A 15,930-nucleotide genomic window follows, 5' to 3' on the forward strand; every position below is an offset into this window, starting at 1 on the left:
ACGCATCGTATTCCTCGGTCCTGGGGACTTTTGCACTCTCCAATCTGTCTCATCCATCAGGTCAATGCAGAATCCGATCGACGCCTCTTATTCGCGGTCCCGAATATCTCTAATCCGCTTGACAATCTCCACCACATCATCCCAGATCCTCTTCCGATTCTGCAACCCCTTCAACTTGTCCCAATTCGCGGTAAACTCTCTGTACAACACGTACCAGTTTGTCCCAGCAACGGGTAGAGCCATTGGCCAGAGTTTCTCCGTTTCCCTTTCCTCCGCCGACTTCTCCAGTCCTCTCCACTCGAAGTCGATGTAGTCAGCGTACCACTCATCGAAAATTTCCGGCATCTCCTGGCGGACGGCTTCTGCCCGAGACCTGTTCTCAGCGGAATAGTTGACGGATGCCCTGCGCCGAATCTCTTCGAGCTGGACTTGCTCCACGGCGTCATTCGTCACCCACGGATAAGGGGTCACCGTGGTCGACCAAGCTTCGTAAAGCCAGGGCATCTCTTCGACAACGAGCCTGTGCCAAAGAAAGATGGGGATGTGGGTAAACGCGCGGGAGGCGAGTCTCAGTGACGCGATATCCTTTGACCCGAGATGGCCCACAATTTCATGGATGAGCTCCTGCGGAAGTTTGAAAAATATATCTGTGCCTGACTTGCTGGTAGCCCCCCTCTGACTCTCGCTCTCTCCCTCGGTTTCATCCTTGCCACCTCTTTTGGACGGGAACGGACTGTCATCCACATCCATCTTGAGAGACCCGTGGGTGGTTAAACGTGCTGCGGCGATAATGGGCATCATAGGTGGAATCAAGATCGGATTAGCGGCGAGATGCTCGGAGCCTTTCAAGCAAGGCCACGTCGTAGGGTGAATCCTACCCAGCATGTCTTTCCACATTCCATAGTCTATCATCTTGTGCAGAAGAATCAAGCCGCCGATATCGAATTGACCAAGGACCTTCAGGGATACTTGGCGAAAGAGTTCGAAACAGGTTGGGTGGAAGGGAAAGGTAATGTCATCGGGATCTGCCGGCGGCTGGTGAATATGTCTTAGTTTAGGCGCTCTCATAAATTCTTAAGGGCAAGGCAAGTGAAACAGAAATACGAACAGAGGGCTAAGACGAAGATTAAGATGTACCAGCCAACTCAAAGGATAACTCATGGAGGAAATAACACCGTTTAAGCTATCACGACTTTCGACTCCGTGCCGCCGAGGGCCGAAAGTTATCCTCCCAAAAATGCCCCCAGTCATTGAAGCTAGGCCAGTGAGACGATATCGAGACTTCGACTCGAAGTCAAAGTCGTCTTCTTCGGGGGCCCAGTCATTCGCCTTTAAAACAAGAGCTTGAATGGTCATGCAGCCCCGCATTTCCTCTGCCGAGATTTGGTAGCCAGAGTAGCATAGCTGAGAATTGCATCCGGGGCCGGAGATATGTTCAAACAGCAGTCGGGGACCCTCGACAATACGGTTCAGGGAGGTCAGTCCCTTTTTTGCCTCATTCAGGGGTAGGAAGTCAGTGTCGTGAGTAGGAGAGGCTGGACCGGATACGGTGAATGTCCACGGTTGCTCATCGCCGGCCTCGATCTCGCTGTCTCCTTCAGAATCGGCATTAAGGGGAGAGGAGCAATCATCCGATACGTCGGAGTCATATTCGAGAGGGTCGTCACCGCTCTCTGAGCCCGATGGCGGCTGGTATGTTTCATCCGTGGATTCCTCGACCCGGTCCGGGTCGTCCTTGTAGAGATTCTGGTCGTGATCACTGTTCCAGATATCACCACGGTATACGAGACGACACCCAGTCGTCTCATCGCATGCTTCTCCTAGTGAATGACCAACGATAATTAGCTTGGCAGTCATGGCCTCATGTTTCTTTTCCCGTTCACTGGGCTTCAACGGGATGCTCGTACCATAGTCAATTGGAAATTGGGTGCGATCAGTTCCACTCCACGCAGCAGAACGGGGCTCATCGGGTTTTCTGTGGCGGCCGATAAGGAAATGTATGCCGCAAAATTGGCAGCGAGGCTATGAGTACCTGTCAGTCTTGAATATACATCCATGCTAGAGGAATAGGTGCTCTTTTGACCCTGGAGAGACCTAGTAAGGGAAAGTTAGCAACTGGGTGATGTGAGAAAGGCGAGTGGTGGTGACGGTTTGGGGACTCGACATACCCATTCTGGTCACTTTGGCTTGTCTCTTAACGGTATCACGGTTTGTAGACGTTTGAGATGGCGATAGGTCTCTTAAGAGGTTGTAAATCGTGAGGGAAGGTTTTGTGAAGTGTGGGAAAGATGAATTGGTTTAGAGAGGTAGCGAGCCGCACTGCCTTCATTTACTCATATATATTTTGTGTCCTTGACCTCATCGCCTGCCCTTCCACGTGCAAGATCAGGCATCAGCTTTGAACACTCTATCTCTTACTTCAGCCTGGTCGTCTTTTACAGCAATACTGAACGGGGACGTGCCTTCCACCGATTCCTATCGTTCGTCACTGGCCTCACGGATCATGGTGCACCTGGAAAGCCACCGAGACTAGCATAGTCTTCGCAAATTGGATCTTTCAAGTGAAATCGAGAGAGAAGGAAGTGCAATATGGCCGAGGTGGACCGAAGAATGGCCAATTGCTACGACTGGAGTAATGAAGTCTTGAGTGTAATGTGTATTTCCAAATCATGTCCTGTCGAGTACCGAAACATAGGGTGTTACTGGCGATGTGATGCTGACCGGGAAGAGCTAACAAAGTTATTGCTATTCACTCTCCCCCCTATTCACCCTGATAGGAAGGCCTGAAGAATTTGGGTGTACGCGTCTGTATTGAGTGTACTAAACCCAGTTACATGGAAGATATATTGCTATATTGCTATCTTAAATTGGCTACTATCCGCCTATTTTAAGCTTCCGTCAAAGCATGTACATCAGCAATTTAATTAATTCTGCCCTGCGCCTGCGAGGCAATCCGTTCACCTATGTCACAACTTTCTCTTCTCCTTCTTCAACCTACCTTCTCAATCTTGCCCCTGCGCTCCTCCCGCTCACTATATCTATCGCCAAACAAAGCAAAGTGCGGCCTCATAACAATAGTATACTTCACCAGCTCCTCCATACAGTCGACAAGCCTCTCGCGGTTAGAGCTCGGCATCATGCGGCTGCCCTCCTCGTCGGAAGTGAACTGCGTGTAAGCCTTGGGCACGGAACTCTGGTTTGGGATAGTAAACATGCGCATCCATCGTCCTAGGATCCTAAGCGAGTTCACCGCGTTAAAGGACTGAGAACCCCCGCTAACCTGCGCGATGGCAAGGGTCCGGCCTTGCGTTGGGCGGACGGAGCCGCTTGATAAAGGGATCCAGTCGATTTGCTGCTTAAAGATGCCAGTCTAAAGTAAAATACAGGTTAGATCGTGGAGTGAAGAGTAGTGCATTTGAATGTAACTCGCGATTCGGCTCTGGTAGTTAGATTGGGGCGGAAGCGGCTCTGGATAATTACAAGTACTCACCAAGTTCCCGTGTTGCTCTGGGCTGACCCAAACGTGGCCGTCGCTCCACTTGCTTAGTTCCCTGAGCTCTTGAACTTTGTCGTGCAAATGTTGGACGTCATCCTTCTGGGGTAGACCACTGGGATCGTAAACCCGGACGTCGCAGCCGAGACGGAATAGGATACGCGCAGCTTCGTAGGCTAATAAACGCGAATACGATCTGTTTGCGAACTAGGCATTAATTTTCTTTCAAACCAATTAACGAGAACGCAATCGTCCAACAACCATGTTGTCGCAGAAGATACTATGCATTACCTAGTCCGGAGGCTGCCATAGAGGACGAGGATACGCAGCCGATCCTCTCCCTTGTCTAAGATTTCATTCTTTACCATCTTCAAGGCCGTGCTGAGTTCAAGAGAAGTGATCCAATCGTCGGCGGCATGCCTATCGCTGAGCAAGAATGGACGGTAGCGATTCCGAATTTCCGCATCATCTTCATCCTCCGCGATGGCGAAGGAGACGTTGCGGAATTCAGAGTCTACTACGATTTCCACCGTCTCCCGGGCGGCATATCGGTTGTTCAAGTCGCCGTGGCCGGTGTCCATGGCGACACTCTGCTGCTGGTAGAATGGGTGTTGGGCGAGAAAATGCCTTGCGAAGATACGACTGTGGTGGACTTGGTGGTAGGGGCCTCGAATGAAGAAGGATTTGGGGAAGGATGTGGCCGCAAACAGAGGTGAGAACGACGGTGAGTGTCTGTTGTTTGTTCTTAGAAGACGCGGAAGAAGCCTAGGGCCAAAGCGATTGAGGGCAGGCATTTGGAGGAACGCCCTATTAAAGCAGGAAAAGAATTAGGGAGTAAAGGAGAGGAAAATTCTCTCAGTAGTTTATGTGGGCTTCCCAGTCTTATAAGCACCAACTAGGCGTATTTGCAATTAGTACACGTTTTTTCCCTCCCCACAAAATTTAGCCAGCAAAGAAATACCGCTCTGGGGTGTCATCTAAAAGATTGGACCGAAAAGATGGTAAGATTTAAAGACAAAAGTAGACAATTTTTGTACTATTTTTATTGACTGTTCTTGGGAGCTGGAAGGGCTTAGAAGATGATATTGATCTTTTGGTGGGCTTCCCATGGGTCGGGGCGGCTCGTCGTTTACTTACTAGTCTACCCACTACAGCTTCTCTTCCACTGAGGTTAATCAACATGAATTACTTTAAGGGGCGCGTGGCGCCGGGGACAGTTAGGACATCGATGGGTCTAATACAACAGTGCAAAGACCTCAGCCCCTCGTCAATTCAAGTGCGTAGGATTATTTGCAAACCCAGGTCTCCTTGCTGTACTCATCCATCCATTCTACGAATTCTTCACCTGCCTTCGCCCAACCCTTTATCCCCTCGAACAAAACCAAGCTCTGCATGTCAGTGCACTCACGGTCGGCAATGTAATCGGCGAACCAGCCGGCAGCCCTGGTGCCACGCCCGCGCGAAGAGGCTATACGGTTATAATTAGATGTATGTGCGAGCTCACGGGCTTGTCGTGGACATTGGGCAAATTTCAACTGGGGAGGGGCGAGTGGCAACGCACAGCAGTACCAGATGACCTTTCGAAGGCCGGCTGCTTTGAACATGCTGTAAAGTGCAGGGATTGTCGGGTACAGGCTCTGCGCGGGAAGGTTAATCGACCCTCGAATCGTTCCACCCTGAGAGAGCAAATCGAAGTTAGTGACGATTCTCGTATGTGGAATCTAGAAGAGAATAATTATGGACAGAATTATCCAAGATACATGTGCTTACCTCGTGGTCGGCCCGCCCAAGATCGACGAGAATAAAATCTTTACCAGCAGATTCTGGGCCTTTCATCATTGCCAGGACTTCCTCGCGAGTTATTACTTCCGGCTGCGGATTCCTCGGCGCTGGGTAAGCCGCATGCCATGGCGGTGCCGGGGCGTCGGCTGAGGGAGCAGAAGCGAGCGTCAGTGTAGAGGCCATCTTGGAGAAGAGCGCAGGTCGATTCTGACAACGGATTAGCAGACGAGCTTTTCGAAGACCAGTGTTTGTTGGGAATCTATGTGTGTCAATCGGGGGAAATAGCTTCGGTAGCAATCGAACAATCAAATAATACATGCTTGGGGGTTAGCGCGGAGCTATTTGGAAGGGAAAAGTTCTTCGGTCGCTGCATTGGTCGACTGGGAGTGTGACACTCCCTCACTCTGGTTGGCTGCTGAAGCCTTAAATAGGAAGACGTTCTCGTCCCGATCCCCTTTGCCACTAAAGCCATCATTATAAAAACGTCCCCAGCTCGTGTGTTCGTCTGAGTTGCGATTTCGAATGGGTCACCAACTCTATTTTCGATCGAATATTCCTCTCGCACAAGACACGGGAAAAAAAAATTAAAGGAAAAACACACCAACTATTAGATGCCATCGACACCTGCCACAATGACCTTCGAATCTAAACCTATCCCCGACCTAGAAACTACCAGCGTCCCTACAGAGACGGAGAAGCAAGATGCCCCAACACCAATACCAGACAATAAATCGACAGATCTGGAAAGCCAAACGGCACCCGGCGCGCTTGCCCCGCGCCGGGAGGACTTTTCGGCCTTCAAAGCCCTGGGTTGGCTCGACCGCTTCCTCGCTCTCTGGATCTTCCTCGCCATGGCAGTGGGCATAATTCTCGGAAACTTTGTCCCCTCCACCGGGCCTGCCCTACAGAAGGGCAAGTTTGTCGGCGTGTCTGTGCCGATAGGTATGTAGGAACTTTCTTTTTCATTCTTTTCCATTTCTTGCAGCTTTGTCTTCTCTGCCTTCTCCCTTTCCGCCTTTTTACTTCCAGGCCTTGCTGGGCCAGCTCTGCTCCTGTGCCGATACTGACCCACTTGCCCAACGAACTTGTAGCCGTTGGCCTCCTCGTTATGATGTACCCAATTTTGTGTAAAGTCCGCTACGAGTCTCTGCACAGACTCCTCTCGCAGCGATCGATGTGGAAGCAGATTATTTTCAGCATCTGCGTCAACTGGATCCTGGCCCCTTTCTTCATGGTGAGAAACCCTTGCCACTCGGGAAAATAAGATACCAACGGCCACTAACGACGGTCTGCTCATTTGCCAGCTTGCCCTTGCTTGGGCTTTTCTCCCCGACGAGGGCGGTTTGAGAACCGGCCTGATCCTCGTGGGATTGGGGCGATGCATTGCCATGGTATGTTCCCGGAACTTGCCCCCGTTTATTTCTGCTTTCGCACTTCGGCAAGTTACCGAATCGAGGCTAATACACATAATTGCTTTAGGTTCTGATCTGGAACGGGCTCGCCGCTGGTGACAACGAATACTGCGCCATTCTCGTCGCCATCAACTCGGTACTCCAGATGGTTCTCTTCGCACCTTTAGCCGTATTCTTCATCCGCATCATAGGCGGCGAAACACACACTATCGATGTATCGTACGATGTCGTCGCCACCAGTGTTGCCGTTTTCCTAGGCATACCACTAGGAGCAGCCATCGTGACCCGGTTCACACTACGCGCGACGGCTGGTCCTGATTGGTACGAACGCGTCTTCCTCAAGTTCGCGTCCCCCTGGTCCCTCATCGGCCTGCTCTACACTATCCTCGTCCTCTTCGCCTCCCAGGGTCGCCAAGTCGTGCACCAGATCGTTTCCGTCGTACGCGTCGCGGCGCCGCTCATCGTGTACTTTATCTGCATCTTCTTTGTCACTCTCGTCATCGCTCGCAGGCTTGGATTCGTGTATCCCCTTGCCGTGACGCAGAGCTTTACCGCTGCAAGCAACAACTTTGAGCTGGCGATTGCTGTCGCTGTGGCCACCTTTGGTCCCGATAGTGACCAGGCGCTCGCGGCGACGGTTGGCCCGCTTATCGAGGTGCCCGTTTTGATTGGGCTGGTGTACTTGGTCCGTTGGTTGAGGAAGCGATGGGCGTGGAAAGCGTAGAAGAAACTGGTGTGAGAGAGGAGAAGTGGACGATATCCATGTTGTGCCCAGCCTCGATACATCCAGCGAGCAGAACATAAAAAATAGCCGCCATGGACGTGACGACTTGGCTGGCGAAAATGATGGCAATGATGGAGTAGTGGCAAAATGCAAAATAAAAGATATGATATTAGCGTCAACCTTAGTTTATTAATATTACATCGGCTCTACACTTTCTAATTCGCCAAAGGAACGCCGTCGTGGGTTACCAGCGAGCGGAAGGCTCAAAGGACGTCCCTAGAGAACATTACTTCTTGAATCTCTCGACAGGAGGCTTACCCCAGCTCATCCATCATCTGGAGCAACTTGGTGTTTTTAACTCGGCAATCAGTCGACTCCTGGCATCCCAACCTGGAGCGAAGCTCGGCCGAGTCCCCGTATCCCTGGAGCTCCGCGAGGATTCGTGCCGCGTTTTCGCAGGACATCTCTAACGTCGAGTCGCGTCCGGGGCTGTGGTCTGGCGCCACGTCCGCGGCGTCAGGCGGGCAAAAGCAGTCGGATACGGGGCCCAGGATGTCGAACGCAGCATCGCGACTTGGTGGTGCATTACAAAGTTGAGACGTGAGTGACGGCGCCTCGGACGTGTGCTCCTCTGACGTCGGCGAACGGCCTACAGTAGGATACCGTATTTGGGTTGAGCGTCGTGCCGGAGAAGTTGGCCACGCTGGACTTGAAGGTGATGGACCGTCAGTACCATTTGAGGACGGAGCGTACGTCGTCGAGCTTCGGGAATGTGGCAGAGAGGCAGGACTAGGAATCGAAGTGTCTAGAGTCGAGATCCGCGACTCGCAAAAGCCTGACTGGGTCGAGTGAGGTCTTTGGGAATCTTTATTCCATATTCTATCGACATCACTAGACGTCCCTCTGCCGGCGCCCATTCGGTTCGATAAATAAATCCCAACTTCATCTCTCGAGACTCCCCGAAGCTCAAGAAGCTCTCGGAGGCACTGGTTCTCGAGGACGACCACCCTGGCCGCCTGCTGCATCTCCAACGTTGCCGCGACACCGCGCCGTTCGTATTGCGATAATCGTTCCTGGAGCTCGTCGATCAGCTCCCGTCGACGCGCCCTGGAGCGTCGCTGATTGTCGCGGTTCCGGGCTTTCGATGCTGGGGTCTCGAACTGTTTTGTCGAAATTCTCTAGTCAGTGATACTGAAAGCATAAGGGTTCGGCGATGTTGAATGCCCGTCAAGACGAGCTTTTGACAAGACAAAAGACTATACCTTCCGGGGCATTATGATGGGAACAGTGGAATCAGGTCTCTTAGCATGAACTGAGACGAGGCAACGAATAAGTGCTCGACGGCGATGACGAGACCGCGATGGCCTCCAATGGCTCCGGCCTGCGCGGTGATGGTACGGCAGTTACGAAGAGCTCGGGGAGGAGGGGGGTGGTTGTGGTGAAGCATCGGCAAAACTGGTCATGATACTCCACGTGGTTGATTTTGCAGGGTTGCGCTGGTCCCACTGTCTCAGCACTGTCTTTCCCAGATGGTTTAGCGTCAGAGCGTCCTGAAGGATCAGCCACAATTGCCCCGCGACCAGACGGACCAATCCCAATGCAAAGGAACTGAGCCAATCGGAGCCCGGGAGTGGCACACTCCCTAACAACTGATGAGAGGCGATCGGCTCGAATATTGAAAACTTACGTCCTGATGAGTTCGCCCGCGAAGTATATTTAGTTGCCGCTGCCACCCGATGACGGCTGGGGGTGACAAAGGGAAGACTCGGAGTCCGCTCCATCGCTCCCATATACTTTGCGTATTTCAATACTCGAGACAAATAACTCGTCGATTCTCCTAGAATTTTATCATGTCTCCGGCAGGCGGGAACGACGATACCTACTCTCCAATAACCAACTGCCATTCAAAGGTGATTGCGACGATCTCGACGGAACCAGCATCACAGAACCAAGCAGTAGCCCCCGGCTCGGGTCAGAGTCACCGCAAGACGAAGACTTACACTTTTATCGAGGCTCCTAAGCCCATTGAAAAGCCGAGTCGCCGAGCCATCAGGCCCAAAACCTCAACACCAAACCTGCCGAATCGCCTGCAGGAATATAGTACGGATCCCTCGCTTGAGAGCCGGTCGGAGCTAACGTAAATGTCCCTGGTAGTCACAGAAACCGCGAGGTTGAAACGTATAAGCAATAAAAGCGCCGAGAGGGAACGAAGAGACAAGTTAAAAGATGCTCTTGACAAGCTCGCGACTTACATGTCGAAAGGATGCTGCGATGAATGGTCGACAGGGCCCTTGAGGTCGAAGCTAGCGGTTGTCGAGTCCGCTGTCAGCTACATCGTCTGTATACAAGCTCGAATGCATGGTGAGAAGACAAGTGATTGAGGGGTCTTTCTTTGCCACGTTCTGGTCGTAGGCAGGTAAACCGTAATGAACGTGAATATCTCTTTTTTTTTTTTTTTTTTTTTTTTTTTTTTTCCTCCACTTTTTGGGTGTTATTTCGCCCTTTTCGTTTTCTTTTTCTAAATATTTTTAGAATTTATTTTCTTATTCATTTTTATTTATTTATTTATTTATTTATTTATTTTCTTTTTTACCGTTGTCAGTTCAATACTGGCAGAGTGTTTGAGCAGCGTCAGGAATAAGAATTGATACCGAAATGCACCCAGATTCACCGCAACGCACTATGCGGCTCCTACTCTAATCTCGGAGAGTCAACCTGGACACTCTCGAGGACAATGGATGCGTACTCGCCACCCTACTCTAATCAGGCCAACCAGATATTGGAAATGACAAGGGACAGGGCTCGACTCCAGAGTCCATGCGGGCGAGGGGAGCGTTCTAGAACAATGCACCTGGCTCTCTGTGTATCCGACCAATAGCGGGCAGGGACTGACACACTCCCATTGGTGAGTTTTCCTCGAGTCCCTCAAAGAAATATCAGCAATGGACGCCACTTTGCTCATTGACAACGCTCAGGCCTTCCACAAATCGAGGATGTGTTCTTCGGCGTAGTTTACGACTAGGGGACCCCGGATCCCGAAACTAAGACCTCTAGCCAGTCACATCGCCAGGCCATGTGAGCGTGATGAGCTTCGCTGCCAGCCGTGGGCTTTTAAACAACTCTGACTGGACCGGTCCTCTCGCTAATTTAGGGCGGCGTTTGCTTGCTTGGCGCCGGCTGTTGGGCTAGAGCCGAGAATTAATGAGAATTAATGCCCTTGCCCAGGGCTTCGCCAAGTGGTGGTGCCGCAAATCGCGGGAACCTTTCCGAGCTCGCCTCCTGGCCCCCCCTTCAGAAACGAAGTGGCAAGCACTCCGACCACCCCTCACAGCCTCACAAACTCCTCCTCCATGTCTTCGATGGTGTCCACTTACTCTACCTTTTCCCAAAACAGCTAGGTGGAACAGACATTTCAAAAGACACGGGATTGGTGCCTCCAGGCATCTCAATCTCGGCAAACGCACCAACCAATCGTCAGAACTGGTTGATAAGGCAAGAAGGGCTTTCTAATATCCCAGTTGGGCTAAGACATAGCGCATCATATGCAGATCCCTAAACGAGTGAATACTGGATATTGTGCAGTCATGGGTCCTGCCCTTCCACAGCTGCTCGGGAATGTGCACCATGATGACAGGCGGGTAGCCAATAGCGACCAGTTCCGATGATGCAGATGCCCTTCGCTTATGGAGCAGAGGCGGCACGTTGACTTTGATTGAGGCTTCTCGCTTTGAAAGGAGAAACAAGCCGGGAGAGAGACCACAGACCTGTCAGTTATCGATCATAATTGGCCTAACTATTTTGCAGGTTCATCAAGCGTCCCCCCGTCCTCTTTCGCCGTGTATCTTTGCTTGGTACAGGAAGCTCTGTCATGAACATTCTCGTCGACTCACCTTAGCATAGCAGTTTCTACCGTAGCAGTAACCGGGTGAACAGCGAGCGAACACAATTTCGTCTTATACAGCAGTAATCTCGTCGTCGACTGTCTGAGTTGTAGAAACCGCGGATAGTTCATCTACCAACGCCCGGCTCTCGCCTCCCCCGCCCTCCATACCCTGCCCACGCGCTGCATACGCCGCCCGGCCAACGTTGACCACGGCTGTCACGAAACCCACAACATCCGCCTGAGAGGCGACACTCTCCTGTGCCCTTTGGAGTTCCCCAGGTAGCTCGAACAGCCCACTGATGGCGAGGCCGACGTTGCCTGAGATGACCTTTGTCAGCGCGGTTGCGATACTAGCGTAGAACACCAACATGAGCTTCAAGCCGTTCGCATCGTCCGTCCCCTTTGCCAAGCCACTAGCGTAGTCGACGTCGACCCACCAACGAGCTCTCCGGGGTCCAAACGGGATTACTCTCGGTTCCGGCTCTCTAACCTTGATCGTGGTCTTACGTTCCGCATTCCACGTAAACTTGAGGGCCTTGGCTCGTTCCCCGGCCGCTATCCTCTCCCGAACAAGTGTAAAGTGCTTCTCGCCTATTGTATTACTGGGGTCGCACGACACAAATTTCGCGTAGAGTTGGCTACTCGTTCCCGACGAGCCCATCAACTGCTTTGGATAGAGCGTCAGAGTTCGGTCGGTAACGTCGACCCCTCCGTCTCTATGGAACCAGCTGTATTTCTCTATCGACTTGGCATATTCAGGAAGCAGTCGGTTGGTGGTTTTGACCGCAACGAATCGTGCTTATTATCAACGCCAAAATGGAGATGTAAGCCGACTGCTCGTATTGCGGCGAAACCCCTGCCCTTGCTGTGACCTGTGCCGCGAATTGAAATCAGGGGATTGATCATTTTCGGACATCGTATAGCAACGTAGCGATTCCAGGCCAAGTCTAAGTAATGGTAGATCCCGTAATCAGATATGATTCATAGAATGGGGAGGCACGCAGCAAGCACGAAGTTCATGGGCTTCAACATCGCGTGTCTACATTTCATTACTCCTGTCAATACGTACCGACCGTGATCTCATGTGCTGTCACCTTTCCCTTTGTTTTGGCCATTTCTGGCGAGACGTGTTCGAAAGTATAGCTATCGGTTTCGCTCAAGTTTTTCCAGTTGAAAGAGGAGTTTTCAAGGACCGGGGGCGGCTGCCTCCCCGCAACCACTGGGGACTCTGAGATTGCAAACTCCAATGTAGCGTCATGGGCATGGACGTCGAACAGCCAGTAATCTTCCACCGAACTGTCCAGTTCGTTCCTGGCGGTGCTTCGCTTGATATTAACCTTGCACCAGAATTCCCCGTACTCAAACTCGAGATCCGAAGCATCAATGGGAATATCTGCCCCGTCCTTGGCCGGGATCTTCATATTCATGATGTAGTGCACTCCATATGTAGCGGTCGACATCTCGTTACTGGCGGTGTTGAAAGCGGCTGGCGAGTATGTTCGGAGTAGCAAAATGGGGAAGGGCTTGGGAGCGACCTCGACAATATTTCCTAGGTGAAGGCAGTGGGAAGAGGCGAACTGAACTGAGGGCCAAGATCAGCAATTCTCAAATTTTTGCATCCCGCGTGTGTCCCTAACCTCGCGCCTTACTTGCGGGAATTAGTACACAAGTAGGTAGACATATCCCGTAATGGAACATGGAAACCAAGTGATGACTCGTCGCTGCCCGAGAAGTTTCCTGCGCTGCTGCCCAAACTTCTCACCAGATGCTATCACCGCCCGAAGTCGAAACATGCGCGGAGAGGAGTTCGGGAATGATTAAGCAGTTCACATGCGGGAGGCATTTTTACGCTGGGCAGGGATACTTTGATATCCATCACAGAAAATACATCGCACGACTTTGAAGCATATCGATGATATACTGGTTCCACCCAGCCCTTCACAGTATCTTCATCATAGTCAAAGTCCCTGGCCATGATCCCTCCGAGCAATACCGCAGTGGACAAGTCCACCAAGTCTGGCACGCGGGGTCCGGGGATTTTCTGCCCAAGGTACCCAGCAAGGTGGTCCCTCTCGAACTGTACGACAGTTGTCACTCGTCTCACAAATTGGACGCTTCATACAATGCTGCGACCGTACTGCGATCCCAGGGCGGAGAAGACGAGAAACCCCTTTTCACTTCAGCTGCTTCGGCAAACATCGGTACTAGCGTGGCTAACACCTATGTAACCCCCGTGGCAGCGAGGACCTTCGGGATGGAGCAGAGCGCCTAGACCGTGACCGTACAAACGGAACTATCAGGACTGTGGCCCTTGGCTCTGGGCTCGGAGTCGCCTGGTGACCCATCCTCGCCCAACGGTTTTTTTTTTTTTTTTTTTTTTTTTTTTTGGGGGGGGGGGGGGGTAGAAGGTTGTTATTTCTAGGTCCCTACCGACTTAAGACAAGAGGCAGACTTATTCGTGAACGAGTTTTCAAATCTACGATCTTGTTTTTAATACAGTCCGTGACTCGGACCGAGGCTCTCTCATCATGCATCATAGACAAATTGGGAGATGACTGGTTTGTCCTCTTTGTCAACCTGTACGGCCTGTGAGGTCCTTGTATTGGGGCAAGATCTACCTCTCTGTTAAGCCATGAATGGAAAATGAACGGTAGCTGTGATAACCATATGTATGACACAAATCAAAGTGAACAGGTCAATGAAACTCAAAAGGAGAAGAGAATTACTTACATCAGGTTGAGAGAGAATCCCAGTGGGTCCAATACAAGTGTTGCTTGGTGGTTCAGGCTCCGCGAGTGGTATAAAATGAATCAGGTCTTCTGATCCTGGAGAATCTGTTGACGGCGGTGGATACGCCACTTGAAGCGGGACCTCTACGTACAGTTTTGCCGACAGGCCTTGAAGGAACTTGACTTCGAGAATCACCGTGTACGACCGGGAGATCAGCTTACTACAGAAGGTCGGCGGAAGCATCCGCGGGGGACTGATGGGGACATGGATTGACGTCGACCAAGTGCCAATATCAGATATTGATGAGTCGGAATCCGAACCCCGTCGCGGATAGACGCTAAGCCATGAAGAGGTCGAGCGACGAGGAGACGAGGGTTCGTGGGGAGGAGTTGCGGTGATGTCCTTCGCACGCGCCAACTCCCACTGGAAATCCTGGAACTTTTGGGTATCTAACGCCGCGAAGTCATCGTGGAGGTGCAGATAACCATCGCGCAGGTCGCTCCGTCTCGGCATGTATGTCATATCCGTCGAGGAGTAATACGTCTTTGCTCGAATGACGGGACTAACCTCCAACACTGCGAATCGTAGATTCTCGAGATCGGATATCAGATTTAGGTCGAGAGAAAGGTGGACCTTGCAACTCGTGGGGACTACGGCGTCATGCGAGGCTGGGTAAATTAACGGCGGTGGCTCCTTGCATGTAACGGTGGCTGCGCCCAGGCGTCTGATCGAGAAGCGTTTGAAAAGAGGCTGGGTGGCCGTGAGAGTGAACTCTCCGGGGAAGCTTTCGCCATGTATGGGCGGGGGTGGCGGGGTGTATGGAAGGAAGTTGAAGACCTCCTCGACCACAGCTTGGGATACTGTCGAGCTTGTTGGGCGGGTCTCGCGTATCTGGTAAAAGAGGACCGCCTTCACCGAATAAGAAGTGAATATGTCTGGGATAGGCGTAGGACTCCAAACGTGGAGGTATGAGTTGCGACTGTCGATGGAAGGAGGCAGAGTGTCCCATGGGGACGAGTCGCCACTACGTCGGATTTCCGATCCAGCTGGCATGACGAAAAAGAAGGGCATCAGGTATATGTACTGGCCATTCTGCGTATGGACGTCAATGCCCCGCGGTGTCGGAGGGCGGCTCAAAATATCGAGAAACTAGGAGACAGGTGTAGGTCCGGTTAGCAAAGGAGCCTCGATGTCCGTCCGAAGTCGTGTTGGTGGGAATGGGCGATACTAACAGTGATTGAAGTTGGACATCCTTGGCTGCGACTATCCACACCGGCTACGAATTGCATTCCTAAGCCTCCTAAATTAGCCAACTACAGATCATTACTACTATTGCGAACTTTTGTATGGACGCGTTCAGTATTGGGATTGACGGCTTTGCCCTTTGCCCTTATCTAACATACCTTGTAGGAGTACCTCTGTCTTGATGATATTGAGAGCCTGCTTCGAGGATAGCCGAACATGGCCCTCTATACTATCTCCTGGCCGTACGCAATTCGACGAGGTCGACCCGAGCCGGCATTCCTTACATTTGAGGATCTCGAGGTCAACCTCGATACCGGTCTTGATAGACGACTTGATCATGGGGGTCGGTTTTTGTCCTGAGTCGGTGTCGCTTTTCGTGTTTCTTGAGGGCATTCACAGTGATGGAAGGAATAGAGAGCAGTACAGTGGTTGAAGTCATGATCTCGATTATTGGATTTCCAGGGAGACAATATTCCCGAAAGATAAGTAGGATCGATGGTCGTGGGACACAAACCTAAAGAAAAGGAATCGGCATCCCTGCCAATGAGAATCGTTTCGTGACAGACTCCGTCGGCGCCAAGTTGGAAGGGTCCGGGATCCAAGCGAAGAGGCAATTAGCGTTCGACCCCAGTCTTTCCCACCTTTCTCGCATCCCGAGGCG

General features: G+C 51.7%; 3 protein-coding genes and 1 pseudogene across 3 annotated transcripts; 1 reads left to right on the plus strand and 3 right to left on the minus strand.

Moving 5' to 3' along the window:
- Window positions 1-87: 87 nt before the first annotated feature.
- On the minus strand, window positions 88-5,458 carry SAPIO_CDS4640 (uncharacterized protein; the record flags this gene model as incomplete). Its single annotated transcript, XM_016787142.1, has 8 exons — window positions 88-1,035; window positions 1,105-2,022; window positions 2,999-3,370; window positions 3,491-3,689; window positions 3,785-4,089; window positions 4,792-4,961; window positions 5,055-5,169; window positions 5,264-5,458. 8 exons carry the CDS (start codon window positions 5,456-5,458, stop codon window positions 88-90), a joined length of 3,222 nt encoding a protein of 1,073 aa, XP_016643251.1.
- Window positions 5,459-5,907: 449 nt separating this feature from the next.
- On the plus strand, window positions 5,908-7,411 carry SAPIO_CDS4641 (uncharacterized protein; the record flags this gene model as incomplete). Its single annotated transcript, XM_016787143.1, has 4 exons — window positions 5,908-6,217; window positions 6,367-6,509; window positions 6,580-6,666; window positions 6,755-7,411. The coding sequence occupies 4 exons, from the start codon at window positions 5,908-5,910 to the stop codon at window positions 7,409-7,411; spliced, it is 1,197 nt and encodes a 398-aa protein (XP_016643252.1).
- A 314-nt stretch (window positions 7,412-7,725) lies between these two features.
- Window positions 7,726-8,858, minus strand: SAPIO_CDS4642 (uncharacterized protein; the record flags this gene model as incomplete). The annotated part of the gene is made up of 2 exons (XM_016787144.1): window positions 7,726-8,571; window positions 8,754-8,858. 2 exons carry the CDS (start codon window positions 8,856-8,858, stop codon window positions 7,726-7,728), a joined length of 951 nt encoding a protein of 316 aa, XP_016643253.1.
- Window positions 8,859-11,364: 2,506 nt separating this feature from the next.
- Window positions 11,365-15,662, minus strand: SAPIO_CDS4643 (annotated as a pseudogene; the record flags this gene model as incomplete).
- Between the last annotated feature and the right edge of the window lie 268 nt (window positions 15,663-15,930).

The sequence above is a fragment of the Scedosporium apiospermum genome (genome assembly GCF_000732125.1).
Source record: "Scedosporium apiospermum strain IHEM 14462 chromosome Unknown SEQ_SAPIO_0093, whole genome shotgun sequence".
In the NCBI taxonomy this organism is placed as follows: Eukaryota; Fungi; Ascomycota; class Sordariomycetes; order Microascales; family Microascaceae; genus Scedosporium; species Scedosporium apiospermum.